Source organism: Hemitrygon akajei, chromosome 9 (genome assembly GCF_048418815.1).
Source record: "Hemitrygon akajei chromosome 9, sHemAka1.3, whole genome shotgun sequence".
NCBI lineage: Eukaryota > Metazoa > Chordata > Chondrichthyes > Myliobatiformes > Dasyatidae > Hemitrygon > Hemitrygon akajei.
In genome coordinates, this window is record NC_133132.1 from 153517707 (window position 1) to 153542555 (window position 24849).

The following is a 24849-nucleotide window of genomic DNA, read 5'->3' on the forward strand; positions in this document are numbered from 1 at the left end:
TTGCAGAGTTGATCAGTGGGCTGAATGAATGTCTCTTGTGCCATAATAAATGTATGATTCAATGAACCATATGTACTCTTGCAGTGTGCAGTGTGCTGTTGGTAATGAGTGTAGCAGCTTGGTTACGGAGGAACGCTATATTCATGTGTTGTATGATAATTAAACTTAAACTTGAGTTAACAGGACAGTCACAAAAGGGATGAATTGTTTTGAAAGCAATCTAAGAAGCAGAGTTGTGCACAAACCAAGGTAAGCAAGAGCAGTGGCATCTGGTGAAATTATGGACACCCAATAACATTTAGGATCGGCACTTGTTCCCCTTTAAAAGGTGGTGTGTTTAAGTTCTTAATGTGCATCCCTGAGATGATCATGATTGCATTCCTAGTTAGAGGCCAAGATTTAGCCTCATTTACTGAAATGTAGCTGTGAATACCTTTCACACATTTTGCATAATAATTCTGTAACAGAATAGTTTTTAAATGTGAATCCGTTCCTTCTCAGAGAGGCTTTGATGAAATTCGTGAAGTGAAGCAGTTCCATTTCACTGGCTGGCCTGATCATGGCGTTCCTTATCATGCAACTGGTCTACTAGCGTTTATCCGCCGTGTGAAAATCTCAAATCCCCCAGGAGCGGGGCCAGTAGTTGTACATTGCAGGTTGGCTTCATTTTGTATAAATATTTCAATAATGCAAAATTGATTTTGTGTATCTATGTGCCTAACATCAATACAGCTGCATTTACAAATATATCCACATAGCAAGAAGTCAGCTTACCAATGGCAGTTAGTTCACACAGAAATGATTCATCTCACCCCATCTTCTTACTGAATCACTCAGTCCTTCTCTCCAAAACTCTGCTGATTGTTTCTGGACCATTGTTGCTTCATTGTCTTCAGTTCAACAATTTGTTACAATCTCTATTAAGACAAGGCATACAGCTTCATCTCTTCTCTCCCATCCTTCAACAGAGAGAAGCATTTTTCTGATCATTTTTCCTAACTTGCACAAAGTTATATGTATCCAATAACCTGTCCTATTTCACAGACCTACACTCAGTAGGCACCTGATTAAGTATCCACATACGTAGTGTTGGGCTTGAAATTCTGCCCTGTATTCATTTAGGAAGAGAGACAACCAACACCGGAATATTACAAAACTTGGGTTTATTGCAGAATTCGTAACTGGCGCAGCGAATCGACGGAGTCGCTGGAGAAGGCGCGTTCCGACTTCCCCTTACAATCTGCTCTTATTTATATCCCTTTTCCCCCCAGCACAACCCCCCGCTACATATTAGGTAATATCGGGCACTTGTGTCCATCTTATTGGCCCGACGCCATACACTCACGAGTTACCTGTTTCTTTTGTTTACTGAATCGCGTGACACTGGTAGTTTCGGTGTAGCGGAATCCCCAGTTTCGCTCCCCCCCTCCCTCGCATTACGTGAGCCACTCCTGACCTGTAATGGCAGTCTCGAATTAACCCTAACAGTAGCAAAGTGGCCACTGAGTGTATGTTCATGGTCTTTTGCTGCTGTAGCCCATCCACTTCAAGGTTTCAACGTGGCGTGTGTTCAGAGATGCCCCTCTGCACACCACTGTTGTAACGCGGTGTAATTGGAGTTACTGCCGCCTTTCTGTCAGCTGCAGGTTACAAAAGGGTTCTGTTCCTGGGAATGGTTCACAAACTGGATACTTCGCCAGTCAAAAATTCAGCCATTAGCCAAGTTGCCAGTTGGCACAGCAGCCAGCAGCTGCACCCCACAGTCTCCTAAACACTCAGTCATGTGTATGGGTTGTACGTAATCCCCAGCAGAACACGTATTTCCCTATAACCTTATTTCTCCCACATTCCCATTAACACCCACCGGTTCTCTCAGCAGCCACCTAAACCAGGGGTAATCTGCAGTGGCCAATCAACCTAACGGCTAATACGTCTTTGTGATATGGGAGGAAAAAGGACCACACACAAACACAGACACTACCAAAAGATAAACATGCAAACTCCACACAGGCAGCGCTGGAGGATAGCATTGAACCTGTGTCACGGTGCAACCCAAATTTTCAAATCCTCCACACCTTTTAGCCAGAGAGCAGTGAATCTGTGGAATGCTCTGCCACAGACTGCGGTGGAGGCCAAGTCCATGGGTTTATTTAAGGCAGAAGTTGATAGTTTCCTGGTCAGTCAGTGCATCAGAGGACATGGCGAGAAGGCAGATGGGGATATGGGGCTATGTGGGATCCAGGATCAGCCATGATGGAATGGGGGAGCAGACTTGATGGACTGAATGACCTAATTCTTCTCCTATATCTTATGGTCCTTGTGTTCCACAACTCTTTCCGGGAGTCGTTTGTGAATCTTTAATACTGGCATCCGTATCGTCCCTGAGCTTGATCACTCTGCAGCCGGCTTCTTCAGCAGTCAAGGCTGCAAGCCATTCCATAACCTCGTTGTCTCTCTACTTCCCTTTCATTCTTATAAATCATTCTCTAAGCAAATCCAACTAGTGTCTTGTGTGAATCTGCCATGGTTGTCATTAGTATTCCGAGCAGTACTTTTGTAAGTCAGAGATGCTTTATAAGTTGCTCTCAAGACCTCACTGCATAAGATACACTTATAATGCATTGAAATTAAGTTACTAGTCTCAATCAGTTATCCCACTGAACATTTCTCATTGCAAATAGTATTGAGTTGTAAACTGAATTTTAATATCTAATGATGACAGTGTTTGACTACACATGAAACTCTCCATTCTGTTTGTTTTCAGTGCTGGGGCAGGAAGGACCGGCTGTTATATTGTTATAGATATCATGTTAGACATGGCAGAGCGAGAAGGAGTTGTTGATATCTATAACTGTGTTAAAGCATTACGATCGAGGCGCATTAATATGGTTCAGACAGAGGTAAGACTCAAATTGAAGCGCTCAAAAAACCTGGCATAATATGACATCAGTCGTATGCTGAAGTTTAGACCAAGGATTCGTAACTTTTTTATGTCATGGATCTCTTTAGCCTACGCACTCCTTCTCGGAATAATGTATTTAACTATATAAAATGAAATACATAGGATTACAAAGGAAGCCAATTATATTAAAATACAGTTATCAAAATACTTAAAAGAACCAATTGACCTATTATTATATGTACTTCTTTATTAACATATTAAATAACAAGACTATACATTTAAAATATAGGCAAGTTAAGATTAAACTTTATTTTGTAAATACTTATCCGTGTGAAGGATGTTGTTGCTTGAATAAGAACCTTAAACTGTGGGGTGGTCTTTGACAAAGCAACACGCATGTCATGTTGGACATAACTATAGTGATGAGTGAGCTGTAAATGCTATTTTAAGGAATTTATAACAACTTTAATTCCTGGGTGTCACTGTCTCAGAGGACCTGTCTTGGACCCATCATATAAATATAATTGAGATGAAAACAACAGCTCCTCTACTTCCTCAGGAGTCTGTGGAGATTTGGCATGTCGTCAAAAACCTTGGCAAACTTCCATAGATGTGTGTTGGAAAGTGTGCTGACTGGCTGCATTACGGCCTGGTGTGGGAACACCAAGGCCCTTGAGTGGAAAATCCTACAAAAGGTAGTTGATTCGGCCCAGTGCATCATGGGCAAAACCCTCCCCACCACTGAGCACATCTGCATGAAACGTTGCATAGGAAAGCAGTATCCATCAGCAAAGATCCTCAGCACCCTGGCCATGCTGTTTCCTCACTGCTGCCATCGAGTACAAGGTACATGAAGGTACAGGACTCGCACCACCAGGTTCATTAACCCACAACCATCGGGCTGTTGAACAAAAAGAGATAACTACACTCATTTAAGGACTCTTATGTCATGTTTATCATTTATTTGCTATCTACATTTGCACAGTTTGTTTACAGTTTACAGATCCTGTATAGAGTTACTGTTCTATAGATGTACTCCCGCAGAAAAAACATCTCAGGGTTGTATGCAATGACATATGTACTCTCATAATAAATTTTACTTTGAACTGTAATCTGATATGAAAATACCTGTGATTTCTATTGGTGACAAAGTCACAGATACTGATAATGCTACAGTGATTTGTTGCCTGAAGGAAATGCTAAATTCCATTTAAAGGTTAGTGAAAATAAAGATGTAAGATTTTTTCCCATTGAAATTCGCAGATCCCCGAGGGTTCTCTGGAGCTCTGGTTTAGGCCAGTATGCATAGTGCTGGAGGAACTCAGGTCAAGAACCTGCAATTGGATCTGGATCCATCCTGACAGAGTCTCAACCCAAAACGTTGACGGTTCCTTGTAGTTTTGGTTTATTATTGTCACAAGCATCAAGATGCTGTGAAAAGTTTGCCATGCATGCTATTTATACAGATCATATCATACAGTGCATTGAGCTAGATTAAAGCAAAGCAAGAACAATGCAGAATAAAGTGCAAAAGCTGCTGAGAAATGCAGTGCGGGCAAACCCTAAAATACAAAATCATAACGAGTTCATTTGACGAGTTAACGGCCGTCCATCTTATCATTCAAGAGTGTGATAACAGTGGGATAGAAGCGGTCACTGAACCTGGTGGTACGTGCTTTCAGGCTTATGTATCATCTGCCCGATGGGCGAGGGGAGAAGAGAGAGCAGGGTGGGTGAGCCTTTGATTATGCTGCCTGGCCAGATTCTGCTCCTGTTTCTTAAGGTCTGCTTTACGAAGGCAATAAGAAGAATCGAGGGGAGGCCGGGTCCTGTGATGTGCTGATGTGCCTTTCTGCCCCCAGATGCTGCTTTACCGGTCACGTTCTTCAAAAGCCAGCAACTGCAGCCTCTTGTGACCCTGGAGCCTTAGAGCTTTTTTTTTTACTTTTAAAGTTTCTCTTTGTACTTAATCAAGAAATTTGGAAAGCTCATTTATGCTGAATGGCAATATTCGTACAGTGCATTTGATTTTGATTTTGATTCTCTGTCATCAAGGGGCAAAGCCTACTTGGTGTTAACAATTTGAGATCTGAGGCCTCTTCATCTCACTGTGGATTATCTGCTTAAGTTTTACATTCCTGTGAGCTCTATCCCACAGCGGATGCTATCTTCTTAAATGCAATTAACTGACTTAATAGCCATGAAGTGAGAATCTGATACTGACTGGATTTGTTTTTGTTTTAAAGGAACAATATATATTCATTCATGATGCCATTCTGGAGGCTTGTCTGTGTGGGGACACATCAATACCAGTCTGTGAAATCAAGCAAGCCTATTACGAAATGATACGAGTTGATTCACAGAGTAACTCTTCCCAGCTTAAAGATGAATTTCAAGTAAGCAAGCCTCAGTTATAAGATGTGGACATGAATTCTTTTAGTTATTTTCATTATTCAATAGCAATTGTGCATTCACTTTGCTGATGTTCAGTGAAGTAAACTGGATTTTGGTAAATAAAGTATATGTAATGTGTGCAGTCATAAATCCAAAATATAGACTTTTAATCGGGGATTGTTAAGTTGGATTTGTAAATTTATGTTTTCATTCGTGATGTCTCTCTAGAGGGTTGTCGTCGTGGAACATTTCTAAATTTAATGTAACATTTTCTACATAGATTTATTTCTTACATTATATAATGTATATTTTCAGCAATATTCCTTTGTGCTATTTACTTACTTACGTAAACCACAGCATTGTTTGAAAGAAACTGTATCTTACAGAAAGAAGACATCTTAAACAGGGCTCAGGACTTCCTTCCAGCTACTAGGACTGTCAAAAGGGTCAATAACTTACAGTCTATTGAACTGTGCTGCACCCCTCCTGCTGCTGTCTTCTGGGGAGTTAGCCCTGGAGAGTGCTTATTCAGTAATTGTAAACCTTCCTGGCACCAAATGCAATATTGTTCATTCAGTTGTTTTCAGATTTTCTATATTCAACAATTACATTTATTCCCAATGCAAGGCTAAAATAGTTGTGGGAATTTGGGTTTGTTTTTTAATATCCTTTAAATGAAACAAAATGTAGTCACTTCTTTTGCTTCCAGCAAGCTTTCCTGTAGTAGCTTGGCATTAATATTTGCCAGAATTATATATTTGGTGTCAATATCTTTGATTTTCAATACCTAACTAGAAAATAAGATTCTAATATTTCAAGTGTAAATTAATAGTTTCAACTTGAGGAATTCAACTTGAGTCCCATGCCACCAGGTTCAGGAACCATTTTCACTCTTCAGCTATCAGGCTCCTGAACCAGCGTGGATAACTTCACTCGCCATAACACTGACCTGATCACGGAACACAACGTTTGAACTCACTTTCAAGTACTCTAAACTCATATTCTCAGTATTATTTATCTATCTATTTATTGTATTTCTGCAGTTTGTCTTCTTTTGCTGGTTGGTTGCTTTTCAGTCGATGTGTGTAGTTTTTCGTTGCTTCTACTGTGTTTCTTTATTCTACTGTGAATGCCTGCAAGGAAATGAATCTCGGGGTAGCATAGGTGATATATATGCACACTGATAATGAAATTTGAACTTTGAACATTGTAATAAACAGTTAACCCACAGAGCGTTTATATGTTTAATATGCACATAGAGAGGAATTGAAATGGTTATCTAAAGGTGTTGTTTAGGCAGTATATTGGAGTCACTTGGGCAACTAATGTGTTTTCTTGTTTTCTTACATAGACCCTAAATTCTGTATCATCACAACTACAACCCGAAGACTGTAGCATTGCTCTTCTTCCCAGGAATCATGAGAAGAATCGATACATGGACGCATTGCCACCAGACAGATGCCTGCCATTTTTAATCACCATAGATGGTGAAAGCAGTAACTACATCAATGCTGGTCTTATGGATGTATGTGGTTCATACATTTCACCTCTCAATTTCAAAACAAAACATCTATTTTAATCGTCAGTTTTATTAGATGCTTTGATAAGTATTATGCAACATTTCTAAAAAGATGAGAAATAAATTAGCCTCCTCCCACTTAAGATAGGCCATTAGAGGTAAGGGCAGATTTAGGCCTTTTGGCCCCATCAAATCTGCTCTGCCCTTCACTGATTCATTTTCCCTCTCATCCCCATTCTCCTACCTTTTCCCTGTAAACTTTGATGTCCTTACTAATCAAGAACCTATCAGCCTGTGCTTTAAATTTACCCAGAAATTTGACCCTAATAGCCTTCACAGCGATGAATTCCACAGATGTGCTACCTGCTGGGTAAGGAACTTCCACCTCATCTCTGCTCTGAAGTGACTGCCTCAATCGACGGGACTTCGGTTTCATCTGTAAAAATGAAAAGCAGAGAAATGAGTTAATGTAAGATTAACGAGCCAATTGTAGCAAGCTGTACTTGCACGGCTTCCAGCTGCCAGCGCATTGTAAACACTTCAAGGAATAGGGCCAAAGTAATAGACTGAACCTGCAGTCAGTTTAAAATCAGCATATTTTAAGTTTACCAACTGTGTAGCAAACAAAACTAAGCTGAACGATTTTATCATCTAAGTTTTTGGTCTTTCTATCTTTACAGAGCTACAGACAACCAGCTGCCTTTATAGTGACACAGCATCCTTTGCCAAACACAGTCAAAGATTTCTGGAGGCTGGTCTATGATTATGGCTGCACTTCTGTTGTCATGTTGAACGAGTTGGACCTTGTTCAGGTAGCTACAGTCTTTTTGAAGATGATGACATTGTTAGTTTGTTCACCCCTGCACGTTTCAGCTTTTATCACCATTGAAGTGTTACTGGTGTATAATTTAGAAGCTTTAGCCACCCAGATGAGGATAGACTGATTAATTTTCCTGATGAGTAAAACACGTGATGCAGGGAGCTCATGTTAAGTATCTTACATTAATAACATGCCCGATTGTTTTTGCTCTTGTTAGCATTTCTTGCCTCCTAAAGTGGCTGGTCAATCATGAAAATGTGATTTCTAGGTGAATTTATGGCTCTACAAGTTATATAGATCCAACATATGCGCTTCTGAATGAGAAGAGTTTTTACTACAATTTTAATGAAATATTATTTGAACGTGCTACCCAAAATCAATCCCTTCTGAACTGTTAAGGATCATAGAGGTACAGCACAGAAACAGAATCTTCGGCCTACTTAGTCCCTGCCTATTCCCATCAACCTGCATCGGGACCAGAACCCTCCATACTCCTACTGTCCATGTACCTATCGAAACTTCGTTTAAACATTGAAATTGAGCTTTCTTGCACCACCTGTGCTGGCAGTTCGTTCCACACTCTCACAGCCCTCTGAGTGAAGAAGTTTCCCCTCATGTTCCCCTTAAACTTTTCATCTTTACCCCTTAAGCCATTACCCCTGGTTGTAGTCCCATCTAACCTCAGTGGAAAAAGGGTGCTTGCATTTACCCTGTCTATACCCCTCAGAATTTTGTATAACAATATCAAATCCTCTCTCAATCTTTTACATTCTAAGGAATAAAGTCCTAACCTATTCAATCGTTCCTTATAATACAGGTCCTCCAGACCCAGAATAGTTATTGAGTAAATACACTGTATTTGTGATACTAATTTTCTACATTCTGATTTATGAGGAAATATGATTTTTATCAACTTATGCACTTCATTTACGTATTTGTTTCCAGAGGAGGTGTATTGTTAGAATTTATGCTCATAATGAAACTTCCATGCAATAAACATGCATGCAAAATTATTAAGTTTGCATGAATCTGTTTGCCCAGAAGTTTGAAGGTCGCTTGTTTGTGTTGCGTTTCTACAATGGTCTGCTGTTGTTTTTGGAACATTTACTTTTACTAACTCAGTTTATAATGTAGTTTTGATTTGCTGTTAAATTTGACCACCTGGCCCTACACAGAGTTTTATAACCAATAAATAATTCGGCATTGACACAAACAGTGTACATCTCAACCCTGCTCCCCACGTTGGTGTTAATTTGGGTAAACCTGATCAAAGTTGTTGATTCTCATATTTGCACCGTGCTCTGTTCATTTTGAGATTATTTGTGGACAAAGTGGAACATGTTGAGAATTCCATTGTTGTTTATCAACCCTCTTTGAGCATTTGGTTGTGAAACTTGAGTAGACAAGTGGTGAATGGCCATTAACTTCCACATGAGCTATATATTGATATGCTTCTTTGCCATACACACAAAATCTCATAGAGTATAAATATGTTTTGGTAACTTAGGGATGCCCACAGTATTGGCCAGAAGAGGGGACACTTCGATATGGGCCTATTCAAGTTGACTGCGTTTCTTGTTCAATGGAGTGTGATCTAGTAAGTCGGCTCTTCAGGATTTGCAATCTTACAAGGGTAAGTGTTTTGCAGACCATGTTTTTCTAAGAAACTTGACTAAAATTAAACTACTTTTATTGCTCTTTATTGGCCAAATAGTTTTATTGTTTTGAGCTTTTCATGTTTGCCACTCTTTTTCTTTCATTTCAATCAAGTTCAACACCAACAAAATTTTTTTTTGCACTCATCAAATAATTATAAATCCATGAGGATTATTTGAAAGTAAATATTTGTCCATTTAATTATGATAATATATGAAACGTTGTTTTTGGTAGACATGAGGTTCACGAGGATGATACTGGGAATGAAGTGGTTAACATATGAGGACGTTTGGCAGCTTTGTGCCTGCACTCATTGGAATTTAGAAGAATGCGTGGGAATCTTATGAGGTGTATAAGATGATAAGGGGCATTAATTGTGTGGATTAATTTTGCCCAGGGCTGAAATGGCTAACACGAGGGGGCATAGTTTTAAGGTGCTTGGAACTAGGTATTGAGGGGATGTCAGGGGTAAGATGTTCACACAGAGAATGTTGGGTGTGTGGAATGCACTGCCGGCACGGTAGTGGAAGTGGATACAATAAGGTCTCTTAGGTAGGTACGTGGAGCTTAGAAAAATAGAAAATTCTAGGCAGTATGATCGGCACAACATTGTGGGCCGAAGGGCCTGTAATGTGCTGTAAATTTCTCTGTTCTATGTTCTACCTCATTGAAACCTACTGAATGTTGAAAGATCTAGATAGGGTGCATGTGGAGAGGAAGTTTCCAGAACTAGAGGCACAGCCTCAAAGTTGAGCGGCGGCCTTTTAGAACAGAGGGAAGGAGGAATTTTTTTTAGCCAGAGAGTAGTGACTCTGTGGAATACTCTGTCACAGACTGCAGTGGAGGCCAAGGCCATGGGTATATTTAAGGCAGACGCTGATCATTTCCTGATCAGTCAGGGTATCAAAAGATATGGCAAGAAGACAGGTGTTTGGGGTTGAGTGGGATCTGGGATCAGCCATGTTGGAATGGCCGAGTGGAATTGATGGGCTGAATGGCCTTAATCTGCTCCTATGTCTTATGGTCTCATGATACATTTTTGCATCACGGAAAGAACAAATTACATTTTTTTTTAGATTTGTTGTTCCATAAGGCACCTGACATTTTACAGACAATGAAAAATTATAAAGATATGGTTAAAGATAGGATTAATTTCTGCCATTGGTATTTTTAAAACATATTTCAAATGCTTTTGATGCAAAGTTATTTGTCTTACCTTCCAATAGAAGCACTGTATTGTTTGTGCATTTAAAATTTTTGCAGTGAAATACATTTTTGTAAACATCTACCTTTGTGTCACTTAATCGATAATTTTAACCAATGCACTGTTTAGAAAAATGAAATCAAAATCATAATACAATGGATTCTAGGGGACATTGCCTTGAGATTCAAGGGAGAAAATTTAGGACGGAAATGAAGAGAAACTGTTTTTCCCAGAGAGTGGTGAATCTGTGGAATTCTCTGCCCAGGGAAGCAGTTGAGGCTTCTTCACTAAATATATTTAAGATACAGTTGGAAAGGTTTTTACATAGTTGGGGAATTAAGGGTTATGGGGAAAAGGCAGATAGATGGAGCTGAGTTTACGCCATGATCTTATTAAATGGCAGGACAGGCTCGATGGGCCGGATGGCCTACTCCTGCTCCTATTTCTTATGTTCTTATTCCGGTTAATTGGGACCAGTACATTTTGGACTAATTAAGTGGCTGCCCCAGTTAGCCAAAGTTTCTTGGAAATAGTTAAAAAGATATTTTAAAAAAGCACAATTTAGCATTTAACTGAGTTACAACTTAAGTATTTAAATGAAATACAGTACAAATTAGAAGAATGCTACTATAGTGCTGTAAAACTGTGTATTAGTTCCTAAAAGTTATTGACAGAGGAATTCATTCAGTGTACAGTACCGTGTATGGGGTGTCCAGGGAGGGGTATCAACATCGGTGAAGGGGCTAGTTGTGTCCATTCTGGGGCAGCTCACTCACCTTTGGTCCCCACCAGACATTCAGCGGCCATACCCTGGTGCTCTGCTTTGACTGGTGGATTAAACTGGGTGAGGGCAGCCAGTGAGCCTCATACCCCGGTAAGATAGGGACATGTGACGTTAGCTCTGGTGGACTGGGTGGATGAGATCAACAGTGAGATCCAGCAGTCAAGAAGGTGGCTCTGCAACACTTCATGGAGAGTGAAAGGCACGATAGGCACAGGAGAACTCACGTTTATCCTCAGCGACCGAGGAAGACCCCAGTTTTTGACAACTACTTGTACCATTGGACCAGGTCAAGAGAGTGGAACTGTCCCAGTGCAATGGCTTTTCCACTTTAAAAACTCCTCCGCACAGATTTCACTGTCGTCGTCGGATACACCGGACAACAAACACACCACCATATTCTTTTGATTGAATCTAAATGAACAAAATTAGCACAGACACCTAGTGCAGATAATAGACTGCCTTCATGCAATGCTTTTAACAATTGCGTCCTCCACATCTTAATTTTCATTGTAACATTCAAGATGATTGTCAATACCTTCAAACTCTCATTTCATTTTCAACCCCCGCCCCCAGCAGTTTCTGACATCTCTAAGCATGAATGCTTGAAAATACAGTGAGCAAAACAAATCTAAATTGTCTTCCTGCTTATTTCTTGCCAACTACCAGTGACAAAAAGCACTGATTTTTGAGCACAAACGTAACACAACTGATGCTATTTTAAAACAGTTTTAAGCATGGAGCAGTGACTGATGGCCACACAAGTCCACACGACTGACGCTAGTTAGAATCTGTTTGACCACAGTCGCCTGTCCCAATTAAGTGGCATAGTGTTCCAAATAAATCATGGGAATCTTGGCTATGTTCTCGATTAACCTTTGTTGTTCTACAGTAAGCAAGTAGGCAGTTGCCCCGGTTAACCAATGGATCAATTGATCGGAATCCTACTAAAACATTAAGTGTTACATTTATTTTGTTCAGAAGCAAATGTAACAACAACTTAACAGTTTTATCATTATTAAATATTATAGTTGCAGCTGAACTTCAGTTTATTTTAAATATAACTTAAACTTGATATTCAAGTTGATTTGGGTATTTGAATTATAAAGTGATTTGTCTCCCCTGTTCTGCACCAAGGTAATATGTTGTTGATGTTGAAAATGTGGTTTGCTCTAGATGCTTCCAATAGATTCTGGAATTACAACACATAACAATCATATGTTTCAGTATGTGGAATGGGAAATTCAGAAGAGAGTTACAAAGTCCCTACTTTGGGCATAAGCACAGTGCTGCAGAGGAGGTTATAGTAGCCGGAGGAGTCTGTGATTCTGCTGACATACTAAATATCCATTTTTTCATATTCACTTCTGAAAGTCAAAAGATCAACAAATTTTTACCATCAGATTCAAATTTACTTTGTAGGCTGATGAGAGCAGAAATATGATGGGGGCAGAATTTTAAAGCACAATTATAATCAGAAAAGGTCATTGAACATTATTTAATTTCTATTACGTAACTGTTCTGTTCAACTAATTCCTTTTGCTGTTACATCCATTTTATGTCACAGAAATACCTATTTAAATGGAGATCCCATGAAGCATATGTATAATTTGTTACTGGAACACAACAGTGAAATGGAATATATTTGACATGTTTGAACAGCTGGAGTGTAATTGATATGCATCTCAACTGCTCCTAATTGATCTAATGATCTCTTCCTTCCTTCCATACTTACTCCTCTGTCCTAGTCTCATGGCATTAGCATAGTATCTCAGCACACCATGCTGTGAGGGTACTTAGTACCATTTCATTCCTTATCTGGGGCATCTCTTCGTCTGCTACATCCCCCAGGAAACAGCTTCTTCGCTCTTCAGCCAACGTTCAATAATAGACCCTTCTCAGCACTATTCACAATGTTTGCTGATGCTCTGCACCTTCAAAACATGAGTTAGAAGGTTCCACTTATTTCTTTGCTGGACACTGATGGTGCTGGCAAACCTACACTTCACACTCCGGCTTGATTTTGCATGACATTGGGGGTGAATAAACTCCTTGAACTGGGCAATATGTTTGTATAGCCTCAGTTTATATGATATTGAAGCTACACAAATGTAATGGGGTTGAGAAGGATAATAAATTAGCCAGGATGAAATGGCAGAGAAAACTCGGTGGGCCAAATCACCTAATTCTGCTCCTATTTCTTACGGTCTTACGATACTCATTCCATGCCCTGAATTAATGAAATTAACCTACACTGAGGGCATGCAATATATCCATTTAACTTTTTAATAAATTTTTCATGTCTAACTATGGTATAGTTATTTCATTATTATCTCAATGAATCAAATTTACTGATTTCATTTAACTCATTGGAATCAAACATTATGTGTGACTCAGTAGTTTGGATCAATTAAATTAATTTCGTAATTCGGTTCCCATCAAATGTGCTTTATTAATGTGGAATTCAGTGGCGAATACAATCCAATTAATTTATTCTCTCATCTGTAATTGGATGAGGGAAATCCAGTGAACCAGTTTCACAAGTCTGGATTTTGCCACTGAAAACCATATTCTATTATCATCAATACAACAAAATTAGTAGCTGCAGCATTTCTCTCTGTGCTTGGATTAACCCAGAAATACTGAGATTAGTTTAATTATCCAGGAACTCAGTTCTGTAGCCCTCTGGACCAGAATCAAGGGTAATTAATCAAATTGAGGAAACTTAAGGTATCTAGAATGAGAATCGGTTTTATATCACTGTAATGTTGTGAAATTGATTGTTCTGCAAAGTGTTTTTTTAAAAATTACTATACATTTCAATTCTCTGTGGAGAGAATATACTGATATATTGATGGAGTTTAGAAGAGTGGGGGGGTGAACTCAATCATTCAAAATACTTTAAGGGATTGAGACTGTTGAAAAAGGGAATGATTTTTCCCCTACCTGAATTATCTAGAACCAAGAATCACTCAAAATAAGTGGTTAGCCATTCAGGAACAAGGTGAGAGGTAATTTCTTCACTGGAAGATGGGGAATGATTGTGATTCACTGCTCGAAGTGACAACTTGATCACCGAGTGTGTTCAAGGCAGATATTGATAAATCTGCAGATTCTAAGCAAATCTGGGAAAGTTTTTTGTTTGTTATCATGATCAAGACATCAGTAGCAAGGTCAGCTGTTATTGCTTCTGTTTAATTGCCCTTGAGAAGGTGACAGTCACCTTCTTGAACCATTGTAAGCCATCAGGTGAATGTGGTTTCACAGTGCTCTTCAGTATGTACAAATTGACTATCAGAGTCCAATGCAAAATCTATACCAATCTCCAGAAAACTAAATTAGTTAATCCAAATTAACAATGGTGGTTAATAATATTTGCAATAATCAATGATAAAATATAGCGTATTCTGCAAACTAGCAGAGGAAGCAGGAAGTGCTGTGAGCATCACTACAGAATTTACAAACTGGCCGCTTCTTTAGACAGGCCTACAGTTGTTATTTTGACAGAAGTTTCCCTGGCATTGTTTATTTAATTCTTTATTGAGATAATAAATTATAGAAATTATAATTAATTCCTATAATTAAATAATTATGAATTGTAGGAAAGATGTCAACAAGATAGAGAGAGTACAGAGGAGATTTACTAGAATGTTACCTGGGTTTCAGCACCTAAATTACAGAGAAAGGTTGAACAAGTTAGGTCTTTATTCTTTGGAGCGTAGAAGGTTGAGGGGGGACTTGATAGAGGTATTTAAAATTATGAGGGGGATAGATAGAGTTGACGTGGATAGGCTTTTTCCATTGAGAGTAGGGGAGATTCAAACAAGAGGACATGAGTTGAGAGTTAGGGGGCAAAAGTTTAGGGGTAACACGAGGGGGAACTCCTTTACTCAGAAAGCGGTAGCTGTGTGGGACAAGCTTCCGGTAGAAGTGGTAGAGGCAGGTTCGATATTGTCATTTAAAGTAAAATTGGATAGGTATATGGACAGGAAAGGAATGGAGGGTTATGGGCTGAGTGCAGGTTGGTGGGACTAGGTGAGAGTAAGCTTCGGCACCGACTAGAAGGGCCGAGATGGCCTGTTTCCGTGCTGTAATTGTTATATGGTTATATAAAGGACCCTTTTGGGCCTTCGAGCCACACCACCCATTACTGGATTGAATCCACCATTTAATCCTAGCCTAGTCATGGGAAAATTTACAACGACCAATTGACCTACTGAGTGGAATATCTCTGAACTGTGGGAGGAAACCATGCAGTCATGAGAGAACATACAAAGTCCTTACAGGTAGTGGTGGGAATTGAACCTGTGTCACCTGACTTGTAAAGCATTGTGCTGACCACTGCACTACTGTGCCATGCAGGTTTACAAAGAAAAATAAAATTGTAGAGAGTTTTTAATTTGTTGACATTATGAAATAATAATAAATTTAATGCCTTTATTGTATTATGTTTGTCTGTCATCCCTCATCCAATTTACAAATTGTTTGGAAAGAATAGGAAGAATGAAGAAGTTAACATAAGGGAGAAAGACGCATCAACAAAGCATACTGTTTTTAATCAAAAGGAAGTAAAATCACTGATCTGAAAAATCAGTGTAGCAGGAGCTTATCAGGATAAATTTCTTTCAAAATCACAACAGAATGTTAAGGTAAAATGCTGAGAAACCAGACAGGTCAGGTTTAAAATATTGCTTTTACTCCCTGGAAACTAGGATGAATAAGGTACCTTTGTATGAGAAGTGACAGTGTAGAAAGTGGCAGTCCCAGTGGAACAGCAAGACAAGAGAAAGAAGATGAGCCAATGATACACATGAGCTATGAGGGTGTATGACTCTTGACAGATATAATCGCTCTTTATTGATTGTGGAAGTACTGGACCACAAGCCTTCCATCACCGAATTTATACAAAAGCAAAATGCTGTGTTTGCTGGAAATCTTCAGTAGCAGCAGAAAATGCTCTAAATACCTATACAATTTACATTTTAGACTTTGTTGAGATGAAAATCACAAAACATTACAGTACTGTGCAAAATGTCTTTGGCACATATCTATGACTTCTGCACAGTACTGTAGTAATTTATGCATTGCACGGTACTGTGATAATAACTCTGATTCTGATATGGGTAACACACACACACAATGCTGGAGGAGCTCATCAGCCCAGGCAGCATCTATCACAAAAGTACAGTTGACGTTTTGGGCCGAAATATGATATAGGTCTCTGTTGTGGAGTGAGAGTGGGTAGGGGAGGGGAATCACAGTTGAGAAAAGGGGAAGGGAGATGGGAGGGAGCAGGAGGCACCAGAGAGACATTCTGTCATGATCAATAAACCAGTTGTTTGGAATCAGATGCCTTGCCTGGTGTCCCAGGGCTGGGTGTGTCAGCACCTATGCCTACCTGCCTCCCCGTCCCTGACACTCCTTCTCTGCCACCTGTCCCGTACTCCTCCTGCAGTGTTCTACCCTTGCTATTTCCAACGTCTTTTGCTCCCACCGGATTTACAAACACTCTCCACTCCACGTTGACAAATACAGTGCAGTGCAAAAGTTTTATTTATATATATATATAATTAACTTTTATATATATATATATATATATAAAACCTTAGCACAGTACCACTACTGTATGTGAGAATTTACAGTTGTCATCAAAAGATTTCACACAAGGATGTTAAACTTCTTTCAGTAAAGTAGCTGAAAATTATTACTGGTAATATGGGGCTGAGGGTGGGGATAGAATGGAAATTCATCAACTCTCAAACTGAGTGCACTTCAATTTGTTGTCATTATTTTGCTTGGTGTTCCTAAGGGCCAAATGACAATACGTCAAGAAAAAATAAAGATATCATTAGATCCTTTCAGTGGTGAGTGGCTTCAACATTTTTGGCAACTACAACATTCATTTCCATTTAATTCCAATAAGGGAGTGTTTGACGTTCAAAGAGGCAAACTCGGTTAATCTCAGGAAAGCTGAACAATTTACAGCATAAATCTTTGCCAGAACTAGAATGGATTACAAGCTTAGTAATCAGTGAAGTCTCCTCCAAATTGTGTGCAAATTTAAATGATTTACAAGATTTTGCTCTGCTGTGACATTCCTAGCTTAATTTGCCTTTTCCATGAATGAACATTGGCTAATGAATAACCAGTAGACAGATTTAACTGAAATGGTTTTTTTGTCACAACCAACCACGATCTTTGGACAGGGAATATATCATGTAAATCAAATGTGGATAACTAATATTCCTTGAGGGCATATGTGAGGTTCTGTGAAAGACATAGAACATAGAATAGTACAGCACAGTACAGGCCCTTCAGCCCACAATGTTGTGCCAACCCTTAAACGCTGCCTCCCATATAACCCCCCCCCCCACCTTAAATTCCTCCATATACCTGTCTAGTAGTCTCTTAAATTTCACTAGTGTATCTGCCTCCACCACTGACTCAGGTAGTGCATTCCACGCACCAACCACTCTCTGAGTGAAAAACCTTCCTGTAATATCCCCCTTGAACTTCCCTCCCCTTACCTTAAAGCCATGTCCTCTTGTACTGAGCAGTGGTGCCCTAGCTCCCTTAATCTCTGATCATAATGTATACTCTCTAAACCAGGCAGCACCCTGGTAAATCTCCTCTGTACCCTTTCCAATGCTTCCACATCCTTCCTATAGTGAGGCAACCAGAACTGGACACAGTACTCCAAGTGTGGCCTAACCAGAGTTTTATAGAGCTGCATCATTACATCGCGTCTCTTAAACTCTATCCCTCGACTTATGAAAGCTAACACCCCATAAGCTTTCTTAACTACCCTATCTACCTGTGAGGCAACCTTCAGGGATCTGTGGATATGTACCCCCAGATCCCTCTGCTCTTCCACACTACCAAGTATCCTGCCATTTACTTTATACTCTGCCTTGGAGTTTGTCCTTCCAAAGTGTATCACCTCACACTTCTCCGGGTTGAACTCCATCTGCCACTTCTCAGCCCACTTCTGCATCAGTCTGCAAACTTGCCAACCCACCCTTCTACCCCCACAACCAGGTTGTTAATAAAAATCATGAAAAGTAGAGGTCCCAGAACCGATCCTTGTGGGACACCACTAGTCACAACCCTCCAATCTGAATGTACTTCCTCCACCACGACCCTCTGCCTTCTGCAGGCAAGCCAATTCTGAATCCACTTGGCCAAACTTCCATATAGTTTGATCTTGTCAATGCAGTCAACGATGAGAGAATCTGCAGACGCTGGATATCCAAGCAACACACACAAGATGCATTCAATGACAGAGTAAGATCTTTTCATATCTGCCTAGTTCATTTCTCTGTTCTTATTCCATGATGGACAGGATCTTGTCCTGATAAAATGAGCAAATTTCCTTCATTCTTATTTGTCTGGGAAATAAATTACATCACATTAGAATGACTTCACCTGGTGGGTTCAAAATGATTATAGGCTTCCAGTCTTTGCTTTTTTTAATCTTTGTAGAATCAGAGGCAGGTTTAATATCATGAGCTTATGTCATGAAATTTGTTGATTTTGTGGCAGCAGTGCAATGCAATACACGATAATAGAGAAAAGAAACCGTGAATTACAGTAAGTATATATTCATATATAAAATAGTTAAATTTAATAAGTAGTGTAAAAACAGAAATAAAAAAGTAGTGAGGTAGTGTTCATAGGTTCAATGTCCATTCAGCAAAGCAGATGGCAGAGGGGAAGAAACTATTAGAGAACATAGAACATGGAAAATCTACATGACATTACAGGCCCTTTGGCCCACACTGTTGTGCCGACCATTTAATCTACTTTAGAAGCTGTCTAGAATTACCCTATTGCATAGCTCCCTGTACCTATCTAAGAGTCTCATAGAATCATAGAACATTACAGCACAGAAACAGGCCTTTCGGCCTTTCTTGGCTGTGCAAAACCATTTTTCTGCCTAGTCCCACTGACCTGCACCTGGACCATATCCCTCCATACCCCTCTCATCCATATACCTGTCCCAAGTTTTTCTTAAATGTTAAAAGTGAGCCCGCTTTTACCACTTCATCTGGCAGCTCATTCCACACTCCCACCACTCTCTGTGTGAAGAAGCCCCCAGTAATGTTCCCTTTAAACTTTTCCCCCTTCACCCTTAACCCATGACCTCTGGTTTTTTTCTCCCCTAGCCTCAGTGGAAAAAGCCTGTTTGCATTCACTCTATCTATACCCATCATAATTTTATATACCTCTATCAAATCTCCCCTCATTCTTCTACGCTCCAGGGAATAAAGTCCTAACCTATTCAACCTTTCTCTGTAACTCAGTTTCTCAAGTGCTGGCAACATCCTTGTAAACCTTTTCTGCACCCTTTCAACCTTATTATTAAAAGATCCTATTGTATCCGCCTCTACCACCTTCACTGGCAGTGCATTCCACGCACCCACCACTCTCTGTGTGAAAAGCTTAACCTCTGACATCCCCCTAGTACCTACTTCCAAGCACCTTAAAGCTATGCCCTCTCATGTTAGCCATTTCAGCTCTGGGAAAAAGCCTTTGACTATCCACACAATCAATGCCTCTCAGCATCTTATACACCTCTATGTTTCTGAATCATCGAGTGTGTGCCTTGAGGCTTTCTGTATCTCCTACCTGACGGTAGCAATGAGAACAAGGCATGACCTGGGTGATGGGAGTCCTTAATGATGGACACTGCCTTTTTGAGGCATTGCTCCTTGAAGATGTCCTGGATACCATGGAGGCCAGCGCCCCTGATGGAGCTGTCTAAGTTTACAACTCCCTGCTGCTTATTTTGATCCTGTGCTGTAGCTATTCCACTCCACGTACCAGATGGTGATGTAGCCAGTTAGAATGCTCTCAACAGTACATCTGTAGAAATCTGCAAATGTTTTTGGTGACCTACCAAATCTCAAACTCCCAATGAAATTCACCTGCTGAATCAGCTGAAGAAGTTGTACTGTACATGTACCACTTGATTAACTATAATCCTGCTGAACAATTTTTTATGTTGGCAGCCTTATCAGTGTGATAACTATTAGGTTAAATATTATTCACAATCAAAAAAGAAGAAACTTGCCATAGTCTGTCCCCTTTTGTACCTCATCTGTTATTTCTCAAAACATGGCCATTAAAATATTTTAGAAATGCGGGTAGTGTTGTATTGTAGAAAACAAGTTAATTTATGGTAAGTTTTCTTAAACCAGAAATGTGATAGTGAAAGGGTTATCTATTTTAGTTTAGTGACATGCATGTTGTGGAGGACATTGATGACAACACTGCTGTTCTGTGGGAGACCTATATGGAATCACTTGCTTCCAGCTGAGGGAGTTGATGGATTCCCACTCAGCTCAATATAATCAGACAATGTCAGACTGCCTTAGTACATCAAAGTAATGTTAGTCTCGATCTTTCTGATCAAATCCCTGGGTGAGAACTAAACTATCAACTCAAAGACAAGAATGCAAGCAATTGAACCAAGCAAGCAGCTGACATTGCAAATAAACTTTAACTAATATGAGACAAAACCATATACCATTTGCCCTTGTTCATGGTGGTGTGACTGAACATACTGGAGTTGTGTTTCAGAGAAAACACCAGTGAGCAGGGAAGTAACCTGGAGGATTAGAAAACAGATGTGAGGAGCTTTTGGGATTAAGATAAACCATAAATTGTAAGAGCAGAATTTGCCATTCAACCCATCAAGTCTATTCTGCTATTCCATCATGGCTTAATTATTATCCCACTCAACCCATTTCCTGCTTTCTCCTTGTAACCTTTCATGCCCTTACTAACAAAGAACCTATCAATCTCCACTTTAAATACACCCAATGACTTACCACAGCCATATGTGGCAATGAATTCCACTGATTCAAGTCAAGTCAAGTCACTTTTTATTGTCATTTCGACCAGAACTGCTGGTACAGTACACAGTAAAAAGGAGACGTTTTTCAGGACCATGGTGTTACATGACACAGTACAAAAACTACACTGAACTATGTAAAAAACAACACAGAAAAAAAAACTACACTAGACTACAGACCTACCCAGGACTGCGTAAAGTGCACAAAACAGTGCAGGCATTACAATAAATAATAAACAAGACAATTGGGCAGTAAGGTGTCAGTCCAGGCTCTGGGTATTGAGGAGTCTGATAGCTTGGGGGAAGAAACTGTTACATAGTCTGATCGTGAGATCCCGAATGCTTCGGTGCCTTTTCCCAGACGGCAGGAGGGAGAAGAGATTGTATGAGGGGTGCGTGGGTTCCTTCATAATGCTGTTTCCTTTGCGGATGCAGTATGTAGTGTAAATGTCTGTAATGGCAGGAAGAGACACCCTGATGATCTTCTCAGCTGACCTCACTATCCGCTGCAGAGTCTTGCAATCTGAGATGGTGCAATTTCCGAACCAGGCAGTGATGCAGCTGTTCAGGATACTCTCAATACAACCCCTGTAGAATGTGATGAGGATGGGGGTGGGAGATGGACTTACCTCAGCCTTCACAGAAAGTAGAGACGCTGCTGGGCTTTCTTTGCTATGGAGCTGATTTTGAGGGACCAGGTGAAATTCTCCACCAGGTGAACACCAAGAAGTTTGGTGCTCATAACGATCTCTACCAAGGAGCCCATCGATGTTTAGTAGGGAGCACTCGCTCTGTGCCCTCCTGAAGTCAACAACCATCTTCATCACCACCAGCTGGCTGAAGAAATTCCTCTTCATCTCCATACTAAAGGAATGTTCTTCTACTTTGAGGCTGTGACCCCTGGTCCTAGGCTTTCTCACTATGGAAACATCCTCTTCATGTCCATTCTATCTAGGCTTTTCAGTATTAAGTAGATTTCAATGAGATTCCCCTCCTCACCTCCATTCTTCTAAACTCTTGTAAATACCGGCCCAGAGCCATCTAACACTCCTCATATGTTAACCCTTTCGTTCCTGGTATCATTCTCATGGACTACTTCTGGATCCTCTCCAATGCAACTGCATCCGTTCTTAGAAATGGGGCCCAGAACTGCTCACAATACTCCAAATGTGATCTGACCAGTGCCTTGTAAAGTCTCAGCATTAAACGCTTGCTTTTATATTCTGGCTCTAGTTCGAAGATGAGGTAATGGCCAAAGAGATGATGGGCTGGTGTGATGCAAACCATGATGCCAGTGATGTCTTTAATCCTTAATTAACACATGCTTTCTCCCCTCACTGTGTTCATTGGTGGGTGATCCAGTTACTGGGCAGGGTTACTCGGTCATTAATTGCAAAATTCCATTCCTTGACATCTTGTTTTCTATGTAATCTTGCTTCACTGTTATATAGCACATCTTTGTAGCACAATGAGTTGATTTGTCTTTACCTTTAAATAAAAACTCTAATTAAATCCAATTGCACATCAGGGTAGTATTCTGACCTCATCATGGTGCTGCTTTGACTAAAATTAAGGCTGCAGTTTTCATATTGTGACACTAAAATTTACAGCCATGCCTCACAACAGCAATTGGAAGAAGAAAATAACCATACTGTTCCTCAACTAGATGGATTTTCTGGTGTTCGGGATGGCAATGCTGGAGAAACATCTTGCTGTTCACCCTGTGTATTTCTCCAAGTGAGAATTACACCCTACTACAGGTTTTCTTCTCTCTGGGTATACAGTACCGCAGCACCTTGTGTGAAGTATTATTTCACAAATAAAAGCTGTAGGAAGAGAAGGCTGTGTTGGAAATATATGTGCATAAATATAACACTGTCTATATTTTTGTGCGCTGGCAGCAGTTACAGCTACTTTAGGAAGATAAATTAGCCTTCATGATAGCAGTCAGTTATTATTTTTTTATATGGAAGCAGGTACATCAATGTCTGTTTTTTTTAAATTTAATCCTCAGCCACAAGAAGGTTATCTCATGGTGCAGCAGTTCCAGTACTTGGGATGGGCGGCTCACAGGGAAATACCTGCCTCGAAGCGATCATTTCTGAAGTTAATTCTCCAGGTTGATAAATGGCAAGAAGAATGTGAAGAAGGAGAAGGACGAACTATTGTTCACTGTCTGTGAGTAACACCATAAGGGTAGTTTTTATTCATCAGCTCCTTCAAAAAATACTGGACACTCTCAGCATCCCTGGAGGAGGGGGGAGCAGAATTAATGTTTCAGTTCAAAGACTCTTCATCATAACATGTGCTTCTAGAAAACGCTTTTCAAACTTCTGCACTTTATTGGATTTAGGCAAAACCTTCTTTCATATGTCAAACCATTTTCCCAAGAATCAATGGAGTGAACTTACAAAGAAAGCATATTCTTCCTCAGATAATGAAAATAAAACTGTACACAGTTCTCCCGGTACAACTTCACCAAAATCTTGCAAAGTTGCATCAAAACTTCCCTATATTTGTTCTCCATATTCCTTGCAATAAAGGCCAGCATTCATAGAGACAAAGAGAACTACAGGACAGAAACAGGCCCTTCAGCCCATCTAATCTTTGTCAAACTATTATTCTGCCTTGTGCCATTGACCTGCACCCTGACCATAGCCCTCCATACCCCTCCCATCAACGCCCTTATCCAAATTTCTCATAAATGCAGAAAAAAACAAATCTGCGTCTACCACTTCAGCTGGCAGCTTGTCCCACACTCTCTCCAGTGTCGGAGTTAAGTTCCCCCTCACATTCCCCTTAAATATTTCACCGTCCACCCTTAACCCCTGATCTATCATTGTAGTCTCAACCAACCTCAGTAGAAAAGAAGCCTGCTTCCAATTCCCCTATCAATTCCCTCATAATTTGTATACCAATTCATTTGTCTTCCTAAGTACGTGCTGTACCTGCATGCCAACTTCTTGTGGCTCAGGTACTCAATCCCTCAGATCACTTGGTACTGCAACATATTAGTATCTCTTTCTGCTCAGCAATATTAGCTTTTTCATTCTTGCTTCCAAACTTGATGTTTTCACATTTCCCCACATTATACTCCATCTGCCGGCTTTTTGCTCATTCATTTATTATCTGTATTCTTTTACGGGCTGTTTAAAGTAATTGAACCAGCCCCTTGGTATACCATGTCTATGCCAATATTTGTACTTGGGTGTACTAATCCTGTTTACATGCATTTAGCCCATCATCTTCTCTGCTCTGCCTTGGTGAATCAAATGCTTGGTTAGATGCTTCTTAAATGTTGTGATTGTATCTGTATCCTTCACCTCCTTAGGCAGTGGTTTCCAGATTCCAAATACTGTGTGTGGATAAGATTCCCCCTCAGGTCCCCTCTCAATTTCTTGCGTCTCATTTTCAACCTATGACCCATTGTTTTGGATACCCTCACCAACAGGGAAAGATTCTTGCTAGTTACTGTATCTGCCCTTTATGTTATTTTATAAACCTCTATCTGATATGCCACGGACCCACACCATTAAGCAAAGGGTCCATGGACCTCTCAAGCTCCTTCACTGCAGTGTAATCAAACCCAGCCTTATCCAATCTCTCCTTATAACTTCAATGCTCCAATCCAGGCAACATCGTGGTCCTTCTGTTCAGTAACACTACCTTCAGCTCTACTATTTTCATGCCTCCTCTAAATCTGCCAACCCATATCAT

At 40.1% G+C, this 24849-nt stretch overlaps 1 protein-coding gene across 8 annotated transcripts in view; it reads left to right on the forward strand.

Moving 5' to 3' along the window:
* Nucleotides 1-24849, forward strand: part of ptprk (protein tyrosine phosphatase receptor type K) — a 641623-nt gene that overhangs the window by 611146 nt on the left and 5628 nt on the right. For all 8 annotated transcript variants that reach the window (XM_073057328.1, XM_073057322.1, XM_073057320.1 and 5 more), the window contains 7 exons: nucleotides 502-656; nucleotides 2765-2900; nucleotides 5149-5298; nucleotides 6648-6821; nucleotides 7496-7627; nucleotides 9143-9268; nucleotides 23147-23310. In XM_073057328.1, coding sequence (XP_072913429.1) covers nucleotides 502-656; nucleotides 2765-2900; nucleotides 5149-5298; nucleotides 6648-6821; nucleotides 7496-7627; nucleotides 9143-9268; nucleotides 23147-23310 — 1037 coding nt within the window. The remainder of the gene's footprint in view (nucleotides 1-501; nucleotides 657-2764; nucleotides 2901-5148; nucleotides 5299-6647; nucleotides 6822-7495; nucleotides 7628-9142; nucleotides 9269-23146; nucleotides 23311-24849) is intronic.